The following is a 22,074-nucleotide window of genomic DNA, read 5'->3' as shown; positions in this document are numbered from 1 at the left end:
ACAACAAAAAACATGGATGTCATTCTATATATTTTATAAAAGTAATCAGAAATTGTCAACTTTTAATTACCACCAACTTGATTGAACCTCAGTGGATCAGTTGTAATCAATGTGCCCACATTTGAATTCCTTAAGGTAACTAACAAATACATTTATCTTTCAGATAGATGAGAAGAATATCGATTTCTAACTGTAGTTTAATGATCGATTTACTTAAGCCCACTTAAGTCAACTTCTGTATTTCCAGTGAATACTTATTTGTGTGAATATGGTGAAGGGCACAGGAAATAAGGGATGATAATTTGATACTTTGTTCATAATGCACCTGTAAAGGAGATAGGTATTACCTCTTTTTCACAGATATGGAAATTCAAGTTCAGAACTTGTTGCAGTCAACATCTGTTTTTAAGTAGGCTTTTGGGGGAGATGTTTAGAAAAATACATTTTTTCAATCAGGTTCAAATGCCCACATTATTACATCTCTCATCTTGTATCCTTTTGGCTAACTACCTGCTGAAATCAGATGAATAATTTTGGGCTCAGAATAAGCATGTTGATAGCTGGCAATCTTTATGAAAACTCCTATATAGTAAATGTATATTCCTGCCCTTATAAAAGAAGCCTGTGCAAAAATCAAAAGACAATAAAATATTAGTACTTACACATTTATTTCAGGTATGCAGTTTACACGCATATTATTGAGCAAAATTGGATTGCAAACAAATATACAAATATCATAAACAAGCATTATCAAATAACATAACTGGCACTAGTGTTATAAGCATATTAATGGAACTTGTAAGGAAGAGTCATGGAAGAGGACTGCAGCCCATGGCGGTTTTCTTTTTACCAAACCAAAACTCTCAGTAGCACCATAATGGCAATACTTACATGAAACAAAGAAGATGGAACATTGTTACTTCGGTTTTCTCAGTCGTTTGCTTTGCATTTTAGTGAATTAGACAGAAGAGTTAACAATGTAAGCACTTTGACCAACGTCAACTTCCTTTTGTGAGCAAAAGTTAAAAGTAATAAAGCTGACAATATTGGGAACTGTTTTTTTTTTATATCTTTGCAAGCACTGCACTGTGCTTTAATTCAATGATGGGAGATGGGCATGCGTTTTGCAAACTGCTATTTTGTAAAAGCTGTCCACTGAAGCCTGAGTGAGTCTTTGGTCGGCTAATACTTTTTCATTATCATCATCAATAAGAATTATGTGTTTTCCTCTCTACCATGGTCATTTTGTGATCTGTAGTTTTTAGTTCTAACCCTAGGTGGCCACAGAGGATGTTCTAGGAAATAACACAGTAAAATCCTCAAACAACCAGGCACTTAAAACCCAGTCTATTCCAAAGGCACCGAGAATCAGTGGGGCACATTCTTCCCCTTGATGAAAAAAAAGTAACTGTTTCTTTAAAATGCTTATAAACCAATGGAGTCTTATTTTACATTTTGTATATATCTTATCATTATCTGTTGCTGTCTGTCTACTTAATTACCATTACAGCTTTCTAGTAAAGGGATATAAACATTATACAAGATATACCACGTACCATGTTTCTCTATTTCAAAGTTGTGCAAAAATTGCCATAACATTGCTCAAAGTGTACAAGTATCCAAACAGTAGTAAATGGGCTGCATTAAGCTCTGAATATCCACATTGCATATGATTCACCCCAGATGGGGGGGAAAAATTTGTGCCCAGTTATGAGTAGAAATGTTATAAAGGACATCAGCTATTGTAGAATAACCTGCAAGGATCATGGGAGACTCCTGTTTCTTTTAAACAGTTTCCCTTAGTGGTTTTCATAAATTGCCACTACCCATTTATCAGAAAGTCTCAAGTTTTCATGAGAATGTTGTAGGATTACATTAGTATTTTATATATCCATTATAAATTAAGCCAAATTTCTATCTGAATACACAAGTATGTATTTTAAAGCAAAGTTTTGTGGCAAACACACAAAACATCAGCTTTGATCTTATGGTTTATTGTCCTGTTGTAAAGTACATTTAAAGCTTCACTTCACTTCATAAGAGTTTGGTAACTAAGATCCACATGAAGCATTTTGCCTTGTTACATATAAAATACGATTGCATCATTATTACGAAACCTGGCTTCTGCTGGTAACTTGAAACTTACAGTAGTCACAGGTAGTTTAACCAGCTCCAGACAGGGCTGTTCAGTGGTAAATATCTTGCAGCACTTAAAGGTCTAAATTTCAGTCTGAATTGTAGTATTTAATTCCATAACCTGCTGTGAATCATTGTTATTTGTTTCCTTTAGTCCCTCACCAAAACAGAGATCTACACTGGCTGTTGTCACACAGCTCCCACGCTCTTCAGCAATATAACTCAATGGCGGAACTTCAGCTGGGGTAGTCAGCACAGGAATGCCACTGGGATGGGGAGAGTTTTCCAGGCGGTCATTTTCTACCTCAGGAAGAATATTAACAGTAGCAAAACGTGTGTGATAATCATTGGAGCCATGGCTACAGGAAGTTTTCATGCTTTCCAAGTCAGAGCAACTAAATTCGGAAAAATGACTTGAGTGGGAGTCAGCTACAGATGGAATGCTGTCACTGAGAGATGGTGAGTCAAATTCACTGGAGTTCGTGCTCTGTTGCTCTAATAGCTGTGCATCCATGTCTTCTCTGGTCTCATTTATCTTCATGCTACTCTTTTTCCTCAGTTTACTTTTAGGTTTTTTGCTTGCTGTTTCTTTGGACCACTTGGTGGCACTGGCTTTACCTTCTGACATGCCACCAGATGAACCACCAGCATGACCTCGGCCAAGAGCACTACTTCCATCCTCCACACTACTGCTTCCACTATTGTGTCGAAATTTGGCTGGTTTTGATTCAATATCAACTTGTACCTCCATACTGTTGCCTTCTCTGAAATATAAAATTTATGATGCATATAAACATCTGACTTAAGACTAAGAGAAATTTGTTTCAATAAATTAGCTATAAAACCTTATTCTATTAAAAATCACACTTCAGTACAATAAATGCTTAGATTCAACACAAAAAAAGTTAAATCAAAGTGAGTTTTATACTTTTGCTATTTTTATTCAGCTGATACCAAAGGTCTAGTGTTAAAATTTTTTTTCAAAAGTATCATAAAAGCTACTGATCCAAATGAATGAAGGATTCCTTTTAAAATTGAATACCATGGGGGGTGGGGGCAAGGAAAATTATTTTCAACCCATTTTAAGTCCCCTCTTAAATAAGGTCTTAAATAAGACCTTTCATTTTCCAAATCTTACTACTCCCCTTCAAATCAATGTTATCAAGACTAGAGAACAATTGTTTCTATTCTACAATTATCTAAAAAAGCTTTGTTCCCTTATCAGCATACTCCCTTTATAATTAAATAATTTTTCATTGGGCAATTTTATTATATAATTTCATATTATTTCCATTCCAAAGTAAGAAATTTTTTATTAGAATCACTATCCAAAAATGATCATGTGACTTAGTTCATCTTTAAAATTAATGAAATAAATTCATTTTTCTTAATTTTAACTAAAATTTTCTTACTTGTCCAATGGGATGTAGGAATTCAGGATAGACCCTGCCATTGCTTTGGTACTGGCATTATCACTAACTGTTCCCAAACTGACAGTGCCAGATTCTCCACTTAGACTGTACCGTTCTTTCTGTACATCTGCTTGTACTTCCAACCTTGGGGAGGTGGGGAAAAAATACAAACAAGAAAATTTCAAAATTAAATGAAATATTAGCACTACTATAATGTGTTTAAGAATTAGTAACTTTTTAAAAAAATGTTTTACCAATTCCACAAAATAACAAATTTCCACATAAGTTTTCCTAAATTATATCCCTTTCTGGTGCTGACAGGCAATTAGATCTGGGTTATACATGCATTATCATGCAAAACGTGTCTCTACATTGTTCATTTTTGTGAGTAATCTTATAAAACCAAAACCCCAAAACATAAATTCAAATAAACAAATGCTTTAATCTACATTCTTACTCCAGTGGTTCTTCTTTGGAGGTGGAGAGCATTCTTTGTCATCCTAAGTCCCTCAGAACTGTCCTGGGTCATTGTATTGCTGAGAGTAGCTAAATCTATCACAGTTCATCACTGCTGTTACTATACTTTCCTGGTTTTGCTTATTAGTAACCTTTTTAAAAGAAAAATATTCAGCCATGACTACAGAAATAACTACCAACTTAAGTTTCCAAAGTTCTGGTTTTAAAAGGGTATTCTTTTTGGTTACTTATTGTATTATCAGTTCAGACTTAATGGTGATAATAAACTAAATAGCTGAGGATAGTCACTTATAGCAACATGAAAGAAATTCTAACAAAATTTTAAATTAGTCTACTCTCATTTTCAGAATCTAGAATCTTATCTTTCTATTTCAAAGTAATTTCATTTCCAATCAATTTTGAATAAAAATATTTTATAGAAACAATGAGCCAAAATATCCTATGCTAAAAGTGACCAAATGAATATATGTATTTTACAAATAAGATGTCAAGACCCAAATGATATATACTATAGCAAGAAATATTTGTATGTAAAAGCAAGAACTCTGATAAGAAAACAAGAACTCTGACTTCTTCTACATTGCCTTTTAATTCTCATAACACTACTATTTAAAAGGTAAATTTACATGTGATTATAACTAATAAATCCTAGTAAGCTCACAAGCAATGAATAATGAACTAGCCATATATAATCAAAGAGAAAATAGCTAGAAAATTTTTCATACTTTGATATTTTAGTTAGTCTGTGATATTCACTCAATCACTGAGAATGAAGACACAATATAAAAGGGCTAGTTCAATGTCAGGTGTCTATTTTAGAAACTAGCAGCACATTATATTTTATATTTCTAGCTTTTATGGCTATGATTTAGAGCACAAAAATAGTATTTTTTCTCCGATCTATGAAAGGGTCAGATCACAATCTTGATGAGTTGTTTCAACTAGTGTCATTTTCTAAAAACTTTGACAAAAATCAATCTATTGGGATCATGTCATTAGCAAATTAAAACCTGTAGGTTGAAGGGAGGTTCAATTTGAGGAGATAATTTTCAATGATAATACATTAAGTTCTTATGATTCCACAACCAACTTAAATAATTTACACATTTATCATAGAGCAGACAACATTTCTTACCGGTTAAAACAGTTGACCATTGTACTTCCTGATAGACTCCCTGTTATACTAGCTCCAGCTAGTGCCATGGTGCTGGCTGTTTCACTCAAGTTGTCTCTAATAACTCCTATTCGATCCATGTGGCTTCCACTTGCACTCAAACTACCAGTCAGGCCACCAACACTGCCTTCTCCTATGCTAGGGTTGTGACGTGCTTCTGCTACTGAAGTTGCATCTAAATAAAAACATTTCAAAAAGCTGAAATGAGTTTAATGATTACTTCTGAAAAATTTCAAGTTAAAAACAAAATTCCAAGATAGATGGAGGCAGATAAAATGCTTATATGAACAGCACAACTAATGAACATTTACTTAACATATAATCAAGAAAATGTCACAAGATGGGATTTGACTCTCTCAAAAGACCTAACTGGTTTAAATCCAAATGAAAAGTTATACTTCTTTCAACTTCTTTTTAAGAGGTCCATGTCTACATGAAGCACATGTTTATAGATACAACTATACTTGATAGTAAGTTAATTAATTTACTTAGGTAAAGGAAGAATGGTAAATTTTTCTTTAAAAGATCTAATTTCTATACTTTTGTTTTTCCTTTAATTCTCTTACTGAGCATTTTAAAAACCTCCCTGAAAAGTTCTTATTTCTTCTGGAGGGGTTTTCAATAGTTGTTATAGTATTATACTTTCCTGCTGCAAGAGATTTTTCCTCTATTTATTTTATCCCACAGTATTAATTCATTGTAAGAGGATCTCAATTATATTTCTTCAGATTCTCCACTTGCTTTTCTGTGAGGGTTCTCCTGTTTAGATTTCTTTCCCATTTTTTATTATTGTTCTTTTACTTTATTTGGCCAATTTATTGCTATCTCTTGAGTTTATGCAGGTGAGTCACAGGCATGGTCACTGATGCCAGGAAACTAGAGACACAATTGACAGGATTTAGGAAATTACTGGACAGAGGAAGAGAAGGAAGATGAAATATGACTGACATTTTTAGTGTGGGTGAATGGGAGAAATAGCTGTGCTATTAAAAACAACAGGAAAAGTTGGAAATGCCAGGTTTTATGGAGCAGAAGGTTAACTTAGTTGAAAGCAATAGCAAGAGATCCAAGTATAGATTATCACTCACATTCAGGAAATGCATTAATATAAAAAGCATTAGAATTTGGTGTGTGACTGGACCTCAAGTGAGAGGATGAGGCTGGAGATACACAGATTTGTGAGTCATGTGTACCCAGGGGAACACCCCATTGAAGTAGCAGGTTTGATTGTGAAGAGAGGTTTAAGAGAGAGAGACCAAGAGCAAAGGAAAGCATGAGAACAGAGGGAAGAGAAAGCACTTCAGGAAATCCAAGAAAAGGTCAGAAAAGTAGAAATAGAACCGTAAGAAGAGAAGTGTCACAAAAGCCAAAGGATGAGAGATGATCAAAGAAGGAGTGGAAGTTTACAGTGTTAAATGCTGCAGAAATGCCAGGGATCATTAAGTCTGAAGAAACACCAGTGATATAGATGAGCAATAACTGACAACGGAGAGAAAAGCTGACAGAATCTTATTTTGCTTCTATGTTTCTGATAAGTATAAACTGGAAAGGAAATAGGGAGGTGATACCCAAGATGAGTGTGGAGATAAGAGAACTTAGTTGTCCCTGAGGAATTTAGATCACCTTGTCCACTATTAACTATATTCTCAGTCCTGAAAGAAGTAACACATATGATTGCTGTGCCAATGACTATGGAACAGAAGTATCAAAGGATTGAAGAAAGGTTAATGTTGCCCTTTAAAAAAAAAATTCAGGACAAAGAATCCAAACTTTGGGCCAATAAGTATAACTTCTATTCTTGGCAAAATTTGAGAACATATTATTAAAAAGATTAGTGAACCCCTAGAAAAAGAAATTGTGATCACAAAAAACCAAAATGGTTTCATCAAGGTCATATTATGCCACATTAATCTTGCTTCCTTTTTTGATATTGCCTCTAAACTAGAAAATTAAAACTTGATAAGTTCTTCATACTGCTCTTTGAAAAAAAGTGGAAAAGATGACTTGGGTTCAAACCTGGCCTCAGACATTTCCTACATGTGTGACCCTCAGCAAGTCACTTGACCCCCATTGCCTTAGAACTCATAATAAGACAGAGTGGAAGGGTTCTAAAAGGGAAAAAATGTAGAGATATGTGGAATCAATGATAATGTAATTATGTAGGTTTGAAGATGATTGAATGGATAGACCTATACAATTATTAATATTTTTATTAATGATTTTGATAAATAGGCATCATGCTTAAAAGAAATGCAGAAAATACAAAGCTGGAAGAAACAATTCCCACACTGGACAATGATGGTCAGGATTCAGAAATATCTTGATAGGATAGAACATTGAACTGATCAAATAAGATGGAATTTAATAGGATGAGTTAAAAAAAAGCAACTTCAGAAATACAAGATAGAGGAAATAGACCTTGGGAGTTCTAATGAAGTACAAATTCAATAAGTCAGTGTAAGATGTGATATGTAGTTGATTATTAAGCTCCTTGAGGGAAGAAGCTGTTGTGTTTTTTTCTTTTTATTCTTGAATCTGGCATATTCTTGGTGTTTAATAAATGTTTGCTGAATTGAATATGGAAGCTTAGAAGGTGATTCAAGCCTGGGCTACACTGCATGCCTCTTTCCTAAGAGGAGATTTTATTTTTAACTTATTTCTACTTATAAAACAGGCCTGAATTCATATCAGTCCAAATAAATACAGGAAGCAGTAGGAGTCTATCATTTATGATTATAGAATCTCAGATTTAGAGCTGAAAGAGATCTTTGAGTTCATTTTGTTCAATCCTCCAGATTTTACAGATGAGAAAAATCAATGCTCAAAGGTTAAGTATCTTGTCTATAGTCAAATGGGAAAATAAATGGTAAAGCCAGAATTCAAATCCACATTTTATGACTCTAGGTCATACTTGGATCACTTTCATGTTAATTTACTATCAAGGTAAATTATACATGGGGCAGCTAGAATGCCAGGTCTGGAGTCAGGAAGACTCATCTTCCTGAGTTCAAATCTGGCCACCCATACCTACTAGCTATATGACCTTTGGCAAGTCACTTAACCTTGTTTGCCTCAGTTTCCTCATTTGTAAAATGAGCTGGAGAAGGAAATGGCAAGCCACTCCAGTATCTTTGCCAAGAAAACCCCAAATGGGGTCCCAAAGAGTCGGAAACGACTGAACAAATATGATTCCTTTGGTTAAGAGGCTTACCTACTGCTATATTCGTTCCACCAATATTTATATCATTTTCATCATCAAATTCAATCCTGACTCCCTTTCCATTGCCTGCTGACACTCCACAACCTCCACTTCGACAGAGAGATATTGGAACGACTCCATAAACATAAGCCAACATAATAGGAACACCAATGCCTTAAAAAAAGAGAGAATTTAAATTAAATGCCATTATGAACCAAAAAGTAAACCACTGAAAAAAATGAGATTTGGAAAGCATTTTAAAGAGATGATGAGTACAAATTAAAAGTGCCAGAATTCAAACATGGATATGTATACAGAAAAAACTTAATTTCTAAAATTTTAATGATCTGCACTGGAGTTAGGGTTTCAGTCTCTAAACTACACAACTAAATAGGAAAAAGTAAGCATTCTTTTAACACATAAAGTATTAATTTTTATGCAAAGGCATATTTTATACTTTTCAAATTGAATCGTTCATATTTAGCATTAACTTGTAAATGCCTTCTTTTATAATTTCCTCAAAACTTCAAGGAAAAGGGAGTTCAAGGTATCTGAAGATATCCAATATTTGCTTACCTACAGTTACTGCAGCTACGACTGGAGATACTATTACAGACAAAGTTACACCACCTGCTATGGCCAAATTCCGTTTGTGCTTTGAAATATCCTTGCCTTCATACCGATTATGAATCTTGAGTAGAAAGGAGAAATGTTTTGAGAAAAGATACATTATATATTCTGTGTAGATGAACTAGACCTAAATTTGCTTTAAAAGTTAAAAATATTTTCTCATTTTTATAATAATAAAAAAAGATTGTCTAATATACAGCAAATCAAAGCTCTTCTGGCATTTTCACAAATGTTTAATTTGGTCTTAATGTTTTACAAAAAGTAATTTATAAAACTGACTTAACATTTATTATTTACTTATACTAGTCCATGCACCTTATCTCCTATCACACAGCCATGTAATTTGGTCCTAGATATTTTTTTCTCAATGAAATCTCTAATGAAAAGTGAGCCATATAACTTTTTAAGGATAGTATTACTTTAGCCAGGCATCCAGCAAGCACTGTGAAAAAACAAAGCTAGAATAGTATTATTGCTATGTACTCATAAAGATTTATCTACAGCTCATAAATAACTGTAAGTTATGATGTCTTTTTTTTTTTTTAATAACTCTTACACATCTTAGAAGGGCTAGGCAATGGGGGTTAAGTGACTTGCCCAGGGTCACACAGTTAGGAAGTGTCTGAGGCCACATTTGAACCTAGGACCTCTAGGTCTGGCTCTCAATTCACTAAGCCCCCCGCTTCCCCCCCCCCCAGCCATGATGTCTTGATGAATAAGGATAAACCATGTTATGATGTGTACAATATTGCATAAAGGGCAGGTAGGTGGCTCTTCATGAGCCAGTTGGGAGACTTGGGTTAAAATCTAACCTCAGACATTTGCTAGCTGTATGATCCTGGGCAAGTCCCTTAACTCTTAATTGCCTAGCCCTAACTACTCTTCTGCCTTAGAACCAATACTGAATATTAATTTTAAGACAAGAGGTAAGGGTTAAAAAAAAAAAGCATAACAACACTACTAGCCCTGTATATAAAATTAAGAGGATTTGACTTAGGGGGAGAAGTGTGTAAGAAGGAATGGGCTGGGATCTTGAAAAGTCAAAGAATAGCACTAAACTTCAAAAATCCTCAACTATATGCTTCAATAATTTGAAAAATGTGTGATTCTGTCAGTATAGCTATTTCCCTTTCACCAATGCATAGAAGAAAACTCTTCATGCCCCAGATGATATAAGATTCTTGAATTGCTGTGGTCAAATTTATCAACTGATGGCTAACCTTTGGATTGGGAAGGATCACAAAAAAGAGTTAATGAGGATTAGAACCTAAAATAAGTCAAAAGTTCTCCCAGCTGCTCTTCAAATCACTAAGCCTAGATGATCTACATGCTAGGGTAATAAGAATTTTGGATATGATTAATAAGTCATTGTTAATGTTCTTAAAAAAAAGAAAAAAGATGAGTGGGAAAGGTATTTCAGGACATGCTCCAGGGCAAATGTTCTAATTTTTAAACTAAGGATGATGAACTTCTATTTAGCCTATAAACATACTCAAATCTTCTCGAGGTGGTAATAATGCATAAAGAAATTGGAGACAGGAAGGTTTGAAGTTGAATCCTGCCTCAGATACTTTTATTAGCAGTGTGACTAGGTAAGTCACTTATTAAGTGAGCCTCTGTGTTCTCATCTGTAAAAATGTGGATAATAATACCTGTTGTGTCTACCTGACAGGACTGTTGTCAGAATAAAATGAAATGACCTATATAAAAGTGCTGTGCAAACCATAAAGCACCATATAAATGTTTTATTATTAATAATCCATTTTAAAAGCCGCCTTTAGCTGCCACTTGGTTATCAGTTAGCCTCTTCTCTTTTTGATGCTAAACGCTTAGTTCATGCTCCTTACCTCTACTTCCTCACCACTTTTCCTGTCCATTACCCCTTTTGATCCGTTTGCCAACCCCTCACTGATTGAGTCATTTCCAAAGCAACTAATGACTTCATTACCAAGTAAAATAGCCCTTTTTTTCTGTCCTTATTCTTGCTTTCTCTGCAATTTTTAATACTGAGAAAAGATGCTCTTTCATCCCAAGAGTATCTTTTTCCTTGCTACTCTACTCTACTGAAATTACTCTTCTTTCAAGGCTAAACTTCAATGCTACCTCTTCCATGAAAAGCTATCCCTGATACCTGCAAGTGAAAGTGGTCCTCAAATGTTTTACAGTACAGTGTTTACTCATCCTCCCCTCTGCACCCACCTCATTCTTCTTTCTATCATGGTTATTTGTGTATTTGCCTTCTTTCTCTCCTCAATAGACTGTAAACTCCTGATTTGGAGCAAGGATTTATGCAGAGTATCATGCTTTACACATCAGGCATATATTAGGTGTTTGTCAAACTAAGATAAAATGGAATTCTTGGTAGAATTTTAAATTGGGTTACAGTGAAGGAATAGTCTGTGAATACTCAAAAAGGTAATCAGTGCTCCCTATGTACCAGCCTTGTTTTATCGAGAACAAGCCAGGATAGACTTATCAAGCCATACATTTTGGCAAAGCATCTGACAAAAAATTTATCTGACAAAAAATTTTTAAGATATTCTCTGGGACAAGTTAGAAAAAAGCCAGATGGCCATACAATTAAGGTGGATTTTGAAGTGGCTGAACAATAACTCAGGAACTGGTAATTAATGAACTGCTTGGAAATTTTTTATTTTGTTCAACATTCTTATAGAAGACTAGAACTGGGGGCAGCTAAGTGACAGACATTTCCTATCTGAGAGCCTCAGGACATCACTTAATCTCAAATATCTAGCCCTTACTACTCTTCTGCCTTGGGACCAATATGCAATATTGATTACAGAACAAAAGATAAAAATTTCAAAAATAAGAAAAGACTAGAACCAAAGGCATTATGGTCATGATTTTACATAGTCATGGCAAAAATTAATGCACGGCATGAACTGAAGCAGGGAAGGATCTAAAATAAACAAACAAAAAACCCTTCAATAGTCTAGAATAATGGAACCAATCTAACAACAGTTTATGTGAAAAAGACTATGGGGACGATAAACTCAGTAAGAGAACAGTATAAAAAGTAACCGTAACAGTTAAGCACTATACAAACCAAGGGAGATCATTATAGTTCCTTAAACTTGCAAACAACCCAAAGCTGGGATGAACATGTTGGCAGAATAAGGATCTACCTAAAAAGGCCAATATGCTAGAAAGTTGGGTTGAATCTAATAAAATAAAAATTAGTAGGGATAAACATAAAAGTCCTACACATGGAATTAAAAAGCCATAACTGAGAACAATTTAAGTATCAAGTAGGAATTATTTAATTCCTTTATTTTTTAATTATTTTAAATTTATTATTTTTATATATACATAAATAATTCATTATCATTTATTTATTTATTTAGTTGATGAATAAGAATATAGCTATGTTCTTAGTGAAACAATAACTGGGATATTGTATTTAGATCTTAGTGTAATACTACAGGCACTAAAAAGCACTGAAGGCTGTAAAGGGACACAACAAGAATAGTAAGGGTTAAATAACAGCATGCCATATAAAAACCGAAACAGGGCATTTTGCCCTCAAGAACTTATAAGAGACATAATCACTATTTTCAAGTATCTGAAGGGCTATTATGGAAAAGAGGAATTAGATTTATTCTGTTTGGCTCCAAAAAGCAGAGCCAGGAAAAGTAGGAGGCAGATTTAGGTTTAAATTTGAAAAAACTCCCTATTAATCAGAGCTGTCAAAAAGATGGAACTATCTGCTTTGAAAGATAGTAAATTCTCTGTCATTAAAGGTCTTTATGTAAAGGCTGGATGACAGATTGCTTGTTGGACATTGTGTGAATGAATTCCTTGGGAATGGGCCAGATTAGAAGACTTCTAAGGTCATACCTAACTCTTAAGATTCTATGTCCTCAAATAAACATAATTCTAATTCTTCCACCTGATGGAAGATAACTATTTTGCTCCCTATGAGCCTCCTTTTGTCCACACAACAGAATCACAAATTCTTGAGCCAGTCTTTAGATGAGGATAAACTAAAAGCCCTTTGCTATTCTCTACTATATATTGCTCCCCAATTTACTGTCAATAAACTGAGTAATATTCCAGATGTAGTGTGACCAGTACAAAGAACTGTGATACCTTCTTATTCCAGGCAACGATGCTTCTTAATGCAGACTGCAAGGCCAATTGCAGCCCTCAAGACTGCATTAGCCTTTTGGTTGCTGTATCATATGGATGACTCACATTGAGGTTTCATGGCCATGCTCTACCAGTTCTGTAATAGGGTTTACCTAACACTTTAGACCAAAACAACCATTTAAAAATTACACAAAAGTCTTAAAATTCACCTGGGGTATGGTAGAGAGAAGAACTAGTTATAACTTTCATATGCTAATGCTTGTGATAAAAAAGACCATATGAAATATCATGGTTTCCTACCTGGCTGCTCTCCTGGACTTCATCATTATTTCCAGAAACTCATCATCCAGCAAAATCACATTAATTCTTAAACCATACTTCCCTTGGCCCTGGAGCTGCTCCTTCTCTCTAACTAGAGAAGACAGACATCAGAGAGCTCCTCCCAGGTGCTGCATGGACTTCCTTACCCTCTCCCTCCACCTCCTTTAAGCTTCTTTTTAAGTGATGGGTTCCCTCATTAGACTGTAGGCTTTTTAAGGAAGGAACTGTCATTTGCTTTCCTTTGTAACTTCGTATTTACAGTGCTTAGCACAGTTCCTGGCATGCAGTAGGTGTTTTATAAATGTTTATTGAATGACTAAAAGAATAAAACATTTTTCCTATATTTGTATACTTGCTCTGCTCCCCAGTAGAATATGAACTCCTGAAGGCAGGAATTGTTTTATTTCTGTTTTTGTTTCCCAGAACCCTGCATGGAACCTTGCATTTTTAATTTTGAGCTAGAAGGGATATTAGATGTCACTAAGTGAAGCCAACTCCCTCATTTTTCACAGATGAGAAATTTGAGGCTCAGAAAGAAAAAACTCTACATACTACCAATTTACAGAGGCTCCATTTTAAAGATAAAGTTATTGTATCAGCAATACATCTAATAAACAATTGTGTATTTTACCTTACGTCCAACATACACAGGGATTCCAATAATCATTGCAGGAATAGCAATGCCAGCTATTAAAGCAATTCCTACAGGAGCACCAACAAGTGTTCCTAGCTGCCATAGTATTTTCTTCTTGCGACTCCAAGGTTTCTTTCCCCAAAAAGTACATCCTGATGGGCTAATGAAAAGAATTTAAAAATAAACCAACACTAATTTGAAAACCCATGAATAACTATCAGAGAAGATTATAAGCACTATCAGACAAGTTATAAAATTTTTCCCTTAAAAGTTTTGTTTTCTTTGTACAACCAAAAGATTTTCTCAAACAAAAAATTAGTTTGTATAACCACGAGTTACCACAAAGAAAATATCAATAAGCTATCTTTTTTAGGGGTTTGGGGGAAGGAAGGCTATGAAACTGATCCTTAGTATGCAAACATCCAAAAAACCTTTATTTATTACACAAGGAAGTAAATATTCACATATTAAGACATATACATGTTACACCCTCTTTGTGGGCAGTTATAATTTACATACAAAAATGTTTAAAAGACATTTAAGACCTAATAGAATCACAGAGTAGGGATTCCATGATTTTTTTTCTTTTTCTTTTTTTTTCATGATTTTTGAAAAAATCCTTATTTACAACTTTTAATCTTAAAAGATTTGACCATGATTAGTAAATGCCAGTGATCACACACTAGTAAGTACCAGAAGACAGATGTGAACTCAGTCTTTCTGTCTTTCAGGTTAGCACTCTGCAGTACTACTTCTATTAAAAAATATACCCTTCCCAGAAATTTTACTAGTTATTAATGCTACTCAAAAAAAGTTGGCTTATCCTACATTTATTGAATCAGAGCAAAATTAATCACTTTAAGCATGTTCTAAAATCTAAATTTTAAAACACTAATGAGAAAAAAATCTAATGTTATTTTCTTTTTGAACATAACTATTTGGGAGCAGCTAGGTAGCTGAGTGGATTAAGAGCCAAGCCTAGAGACAGGAGCTCCTGGGTTCAAATCTAAACTCATGTATGTATGTATATATGTATGTGTGTATATATATAAAACTATTATCTTAAACTTACCTTAAATAATGTAAATCTGAGATCTCTTTCATACACAGCCAACAAAACTCACAACCACAGACAGCACATGTCATGTGATTGCAACTTCCATCATTCATCTTTATTATATATGCAGCACATCGTGGACATGGTTTTATATCATCAGCTATTAAAGAAAAAATTAGAAGCATTTACCAATATGAAAAGTACTCTAATTTTATACCAATAAAATCATTTTTGTTAAAATTTCTAGAATATTACTATTTGAACTGACAGTTACTCATACCCCTAAATCTTTGTACTGATGTACTATCCAATACCATTTTGTAATTTATAAAGTACTTTTTCTCTTTTTTAAAAGACAAGATTTTTCAAGCAAACATTTCTCAAAACACAATAAAAGATGACAATTAACACAAGAGCAAAAAGAACAGGAACAAAACAATGAAGGTAAGTCCTAGGGATGGCTATAGAGAAGGTGAGGTTTCTTAAGAACTTAAACTTACTTCAATAAACTTTGTTGATTGATGTTAGCACTCCCCCCCAACAATGTAGAGCATAAGTTATAACTTATTTTAGATCATCTTTTTTATGTGTACAGAAATATTTATTTTTTTATTTTTATTTTTTCCCATGGTTATGTGATTCATGATTCTTCCACCTTTTTCCTCTCCGCTCCTGAAGCTGATAAGCAGTTCCTTTGGGTTATACATGTATCATTGTTCAAAACCTATTTCCATATATTTGCAGTCGAGTGATCTTTTAACATCAAAACCCTAATCATAATCCTATCAAACTACATGATTGATCATATGTTTTTCTTCTGTGTTTCTACTCCCACAGTTCTTTCTCTGGATGGGGATAACATTCTTTCTCATAAGTCCCTCAGAATTGTCCTAGATCATTGCATTGCTGCTAGTAGAGAAGGCCATTACATTCGATTGTACCACAGTATATCAGTCTCTGTGTACAATGTTCTCTTGGTTCTGTTCTTTTCACTCTGCATCAATTCCTGGACGTCTTTCCAGTTCCTGTGGAATTCCTCCAGTTCATCATTCCTTTCAGCACAATAGTATTCCATTCCCAACAGATACCAAATTTGTTCAGCCTTTCCCCAATCAATGGATACGCCCTCATTTTTCAAAAAAATTTTTTTTGCCACCACAAAGAGCACGGTATAGCAGATCATCTTTTAAAAGTTGTTAGGATAGGGTGCAACTGGTGGCTCAGTGGATTGAGAGCCAGGCCTAAAGATAGGAGGTCCTGGGTTCAAATCTGACCGCGGATACTTCCTGCCTGTGGGACCCTGGGCAAGTCACTTAACCCCCATTGCCCAGATCTTATGACTCTTCTGCCTTAGAAGCAATACACAGTATAGTATTGGTTCTAATCCAGAAGGTAAGGGTTTTAAAAAAAATTGTTAGGGTAAAACAACTCATTATCCCATAGCCAATTTGATGACTGACTATACTATTCTTTAAGTCTTTCCAGAGTTGACTCTCTACTCAGCAAATGTAAGAGAACTAACAGTTATTCTCAACAGTATATACAATAGGCATCAGAGCTGTTTTAAGATTAAATTAAATGCAAAGAATCGTTGCAGTGAGCTCTTCTAATACTTTTCTAAGATATGTAGAGAAGTGCTGAATATTTTTAAAAAGTCATTCCCAACTGATAAAGGATCAATGTATATGAAAAGGTTATTTTCAGAGGAAAAATATCAGTTATCAATAACATAAAAATGCTTCTAAGTCATTAATAAAGAAATGCAAGTTAAAACAACTTTGAAGTACCACCTCACACTCAGAGTAGCTAATATGACAAAAAAGGAAAATGACAAATGCAGGAGGGGCTTTGGGAAGACAAGTACTCTAATTGTACCATTGGTTAAGCTGTGAAAGTGTGTCTAACCATTCTGGAACTATTTGAAATTATTTCCTAAAAGGTATTAAATTGTGTGTATCCTTTGACCCAGCAATTCTACTACTAGACCTATATACCTCAGAGAGATCAAAGAAAGAAAAGATTCCATGTACAAAAATACTTATAGCAGCACTTTTTGGGGGTGGTAAAGAATTGGAAACTGATTGGATGCCCATCAACTGGGGAATGGCTAAACAAATTAGAGTATACGAATGTGATGGTATACTATTGTACTATATGAGATCACCACAAAGGATGCTTCAGATTTTGATACTCTATACTTTCTTAACTCATCTTCAGCTGCCTTTTCCCTCCTTCTTCAAAGTCCTCCTTTACAAAGGGCTCCCAACCTTCTTGGTAATCCTTTTTCTATCAGCTACTCTGTTTGCATTCAATTCCAGGGAACAGTGTGCCCTCTAGCTGGTTGCCAGTGGCCATTAACCCTTTTTAATTTCCTTAAGTGTGTTGTCTTCCTCCATTAGATTGTAAATTCCTAAGGGGAAGGGACGGTGCCTTTTTCTTCTTTGAATCCCTAGTGCTTAGCAGTGTCTGGCACACATTAGGTACTTTATAAAAATGTACTGAATTGAACTGGTTTCAGAAAAACCCGGGAATACTTGTGTGAACTGATGCAAAGAACAATTTACATAAAAATGACAATATTGTAAAGATAAACAACTTTGAAAGATTTAAGGACTCTGATCAACCAGGATTCCTAAAGACTCATGATGAAACATGCTATCCACATACAGAAAGAACTGAAAAAGGACTCAGGGTGCAGCCTCAGTGACTAGAGGAAAGAAGAAAAGATTTAATATACTGTGGGAAATATGATAATCACAGAAAAGAAAAATGATTACTATGTAATTGTGAAGATCCAGTTAAGATATTAAAAAACTGTATTGGAATCAATCAGCACAGTTTGTGACTTCCTCCGGCAAGGTTTAGCAAGTAGAAGGTAGAAACAAGGAAGGTAGAGAGATGATAGGAAGTAATCTAATATTGAGGTTTAAAAAGGGATACAAAGTAGTAGAAAAAGGAGGCAAAGAATTTGAGGGAAGAGAACTGAATAAAGTTGAATCAAGATCATGTTGGGAAGGTCAGAGCAATACTGGGAAAGCAGAAAAGTATAAAATGACAAAGTTGCAGTAAGGATGAAGAGGTCTAGAAGGGATGAGGTGCACAGCAAGATTAAAAGAATAGGAGATTTTGGACATCTAAAAGAATTTCAGAGTTCTAAGTGATAGAAGAATATTTGTGGATGATGATGAGATTGAAGCTAGGATAGTTTCTGTGTTAAGTTGCAGGTCATGGTAGTTAAAGTAATATTGATATATGTACTGAAGTCCTCAAGCATAAGACATTCGGGTGGAGAAGAAAACTAAGCCATGCACACACAAAAAAAAGGGTTGGGAAAGGTGATGGTGACTTGCCTTGTCACAAACTACCAGTGTGATTTGAACTAATTCAAAAGGATTCTTCAAATTAAATCAGCATAGGGGGCAGCTGGGTGGCTCAGTGGATTGAGAGCCTAGAGACAGGAATTCCTGGGTTCAAATTTGGCCTTAGACACTGCCTGACTGTATGACCCTGGGCAAATCACTTAACCCCCATTGCCTAGCCCTTACTACTCCTTCTCCCTGGGAACCAATACACATTATTGCTTCTAAGACGGAAGGTAAAGATTAAAAAAAAATTAAACCAGCATATACCCATATACCATAAGACTCTAATTCAATGCAAAGGTGGGTATGATGGTCAAATTTGTCAATAAATATGGTTAAGGAATAAGAGGGTTTATATAACCTAATATCTAAATATTAAGACTACTCTCTTTTAAAGAGATGGAAAATACTGGACATGCTGAGGGCCAAATAAAATTACAAAAAAGATACTATTATATTTTGAGAGACAGGAAAAGACTTGCTACTGATATTGGGAATTATTTCTAAATAAACTGTATAAAGTCAAACTACCAACTTTTAAGAGCAAAGATCAAAATCTACATTATTAAGGGCTAATAGAGTAGTGTTTTTGAAACTGGAAGTGATGAGAGGTACTGGAGTTTGAATATGGAAGTGGCATGATCACATCTTTCAAAATTACCTTAAAAGTTTATTCAAATGATTCTGTCATTTCTCAAAATTAATGACTTCTTGGAATTGTCTTCAAGCTCACCTAACTTGCCATAAAAAGAAGCCAGTTCTTATTTTATAACCAAGGCATGGAATTAGTGTATTCAGTTTAAGCAGTCTTTATTAAACAGATCTGACACTAAGTTACTGCTGCCTATTTCTAACAATTAAGTTTATTCATGAAGGATGAAATTTGTCTCCAAGGATAACACTTAATCCCCAAATAAATTCTGAATGTAATCTCAAAAGAACAGTTTTAGAAACAAGTTTCTAGATTTCTAAGATATCAACTTTACAGGGGACTAATGCATTTGGATATATAAATTGTGGTTTCTATTAAAAATAAAAATCATATTATGTGTATGTGTATGTGTTTTTGTGAGAGAAAGAGAGAGATCACTTGTCAGATATGCTATATAGTCTGGATCCCTTTTAGTATATGGATTGGAGACTAAATGGCCACTGGAGTTCCTTCTAAATCCCAAATTCTATGATTATTTCTGATGGATTCGATCCTATTCTGAGGAATAAGTCACTTCTCAAGCAACCCCTAAAACAGATAGTTTTCAGTACATTTTCTTTCAACAACTCTTTCAGGTTTCTCATTTTTTATCAATACTTTGAGGTTTTATCACACTTAAATTAAGGGAATAAATCAAGCAAATTCACAAATAACGAAAAAATATCTGGGTACATATGATTATAAAATTACTAATATTACATTCTACATTTCAGTACAAGAAAAAGCCAAAATACTTTTAAAGATTTCTACTTCGCAAAAGCACAAGTAAAAAGTTTTTCCTCCTTGGTCTGCCTTATTGAAATCCCAATGAAAGCGTTAAGAGTTTTAAGTAACTTAAGCATCTAACAAAGACCTGCAGAATAAACATTAAAATGACCCAGAGATTTTGAATTTGGGATTCCGTGGCTTGTGAAACTGTTTTTCTTACTGGGCACAGATGATTAAATACATTAACATATGGCCTATAAAAAATTTCATAATCATGACTTGAAAATAAGTTCGGATTTTTAAACTCTCAACCTAAAAGTATGCTTAAATAGCCTTGCATACATATAAGACAATTGTGAATTAATATATATACACATATGTGTAAATTTGTAATTACTGAAGTACTTTAAAAGTTAGGCAAAATATCTTTTATACAATTTAGGCCTATAAAACACAATAATTAACATTTTTCTGTTAAAAAAATTTAATTGTTAACTGTCATATGCAGAATCTCTCTCTTCAATTAAATAGTACTTTTGTTAACCAAAAGACCAACATAAACTATATGACCATTTTCTTAATTACCAATTATATAAACTGTCATGGGACTTTATTTTTTTTAAAAACAATTTTCTTAATTTAAAAGTCATAACTCTTAAATCATGAAAATGTTTCCTCATATAAAATGTTCTCAAGTATGACACACCACAACAATCTGAACTTTAAAAGGGGAACAGAAAATTCATATTGGACTAAATTGCTTTTTGTTGAAATATTAATTATGTATCTTTTAAACATCTTAAAGATAATGAGTCGGCATAAATACCTGCTGCTCCAGACTCTTGGCTATAACTAATAGAAGAAGAACGTATTGTTCTCAGACGTAAGCTCTGGGCTCTCTCCTGTCGGGCAGCATCACAGGTCTGGTTTGGATGCCAAATCTGTTTACAATGGTAGCAGAACTCTGTTCCACAGCCTTCACGTCCACAAGTTAATTTTGGACAGCTGGCACAGCCAAATGCTATCACAGCATATCTTGAAGAATCAAGATGACAAGATGGGGATTAAATATATACATTAATACAAGATAAATTCACAATACTTTAAAAAATTGCCTAATTACAGTTTTGCTTCTGCAACAATTTTCATTTTTAGCAAGTTGTCCACAAAACAAATGCTCAAGTCAGATGATTATCTATTAAGAAAAGTAAATAAGAGCCATACCCAAAGATAGGAGGTCCTGGGTTCAAGTATGGCCTCATACTTCCTAGCTGTGTGACCCTGGGTAAGTCCTTTTAACCCCCCCATGGACCAGCCCATACCACTCTTCTGCCTCAGAACCAATATACAATACTGATTTTAAGATGGAAAGTATGGGTTTAAAAAACAAAACAAAACAGTAAATGAATGAATGCTACCTTCAATCATATCCTAAAGGCCCATAATCATAGATTTAGATCTGCAAAGACCCATAAGAGATTAGCTTAGCTCATACACCCCTCTACACAGATAAGGAAACGAAATTTCAGAGAGGTTAAGTGACTTGGTTCAAGGGAAAAGCAGGCAACAAAAAGAGCTGAAATTTGAACCCACAACATCTGACTCTAAATACAGGGCTCTTTCCATTATGTCATCTTCCCCTTCCCACTCTACTCTCAATCCCATTCTTTTGAGGCCAGAGTAAGCTTGTCTATTTTCAACCTCGATTCTAAAATTGTGTCATTATGGTTCTAAGAACTGATCTGTGATTATCACATTAACAAACACGAACATTTCTTTTAAGAAGCTATGTTGAATAAGTGGACCTGAAAAGAAAAGCTCGTTGCTTTCTAAGCCTCTATCTTACCTGCATAACATTTTCAAGAAAATTTCATAAAAGTACTCAACAATCAATTTTAAAAGCTTATTTTATTTTTGCAATTGATTCTTATAAGTATCAATGTGATTCTCTCTTAATAACTGATGATTTAGGAATCAGTACACCATTAAAAAAATGTTAACTCCACTCCAAATGTATAAGTCTACTATTTCCCTACCACTTCTATTAATAACTAGAAATTTTGAATGTTTCAAATATCAAGAAAAGAGTCTGAATTCTATAGTATAGAGATGAACTGGATCTGTGATTTCATTGATGAGAGA

At 34.3% G+C, this 22,074-nt stretch overlaps 1 protein-coding gene across 6 annotated transcripts in view; it reads right to left on the bottom strand.

The window, feature by feature from the left end:
- Positions 1–649: 649 nt before the first annotated feature.
- The window catches only part of RNF19A (ring finger protein 19A, RBR E3 ubiquitin protein ligase), a 76,887-nt gene continuing 55,462 nt past the window's right edge, over positions 650–22,074 (bottom strand). For all 6 annotated transcript variants that reach the window (XM_007488160.3, XM_056823263.1, XM_056823265.1 and 3 more), the window contains 8 exons: positions 20,759–20,967; positions 15,166–15,310; positions 14,091–14,253; positions 8,975–9,089; positions 8,411–8,572; positions 5,161–5,374; positions 3,549–3,692; positions 650–2,900 (listed from right to left, as the gene is read on the bottom strand). In XM_007488160.3, coding sequence (XP_007488222.2) covers positions 2,219–2,900; positions 3,549–3,692; positions 5,161–5,374; positions 8,411–8,572; positions 8,975–9,089; positions 14,091–14,253; positions 15,166–15,310; positions 20,759–20,967 — 1,834 coding nt within the window. In that variant the 3' untranslated portion in view covers positions 650–2,218. The remainder of the gene's footprint in view (positions 2,901–3,548; positions 3,693–5,160; positions 5,375–8,410; positions 8,573–8,974; positions 9,090–14,090; positions 14,254–15,165; positions 15,311–20,758; positions 20,968–22,074) is intronic.

This window comes from Monodelphis domestica, chromosome 3 (genome assembly GCF_027887165.1).
Source record: "Monodelphis domestica isolate mMonDom1 chromosome 3, mMonDom1.pri, whole genome shotgun sequence".
NCBI classification, from domain to species: Eukaryota; Metazoa; Chordata; class Mammalia; order Didelphimorphia; family Didelphidae; genus Monodelphis; species Monodelphis domestica.
Note: the sequence above shows the minus strand (reverse complement) of the source record. Positions and strands in the feature narration are given on the sequence as shown.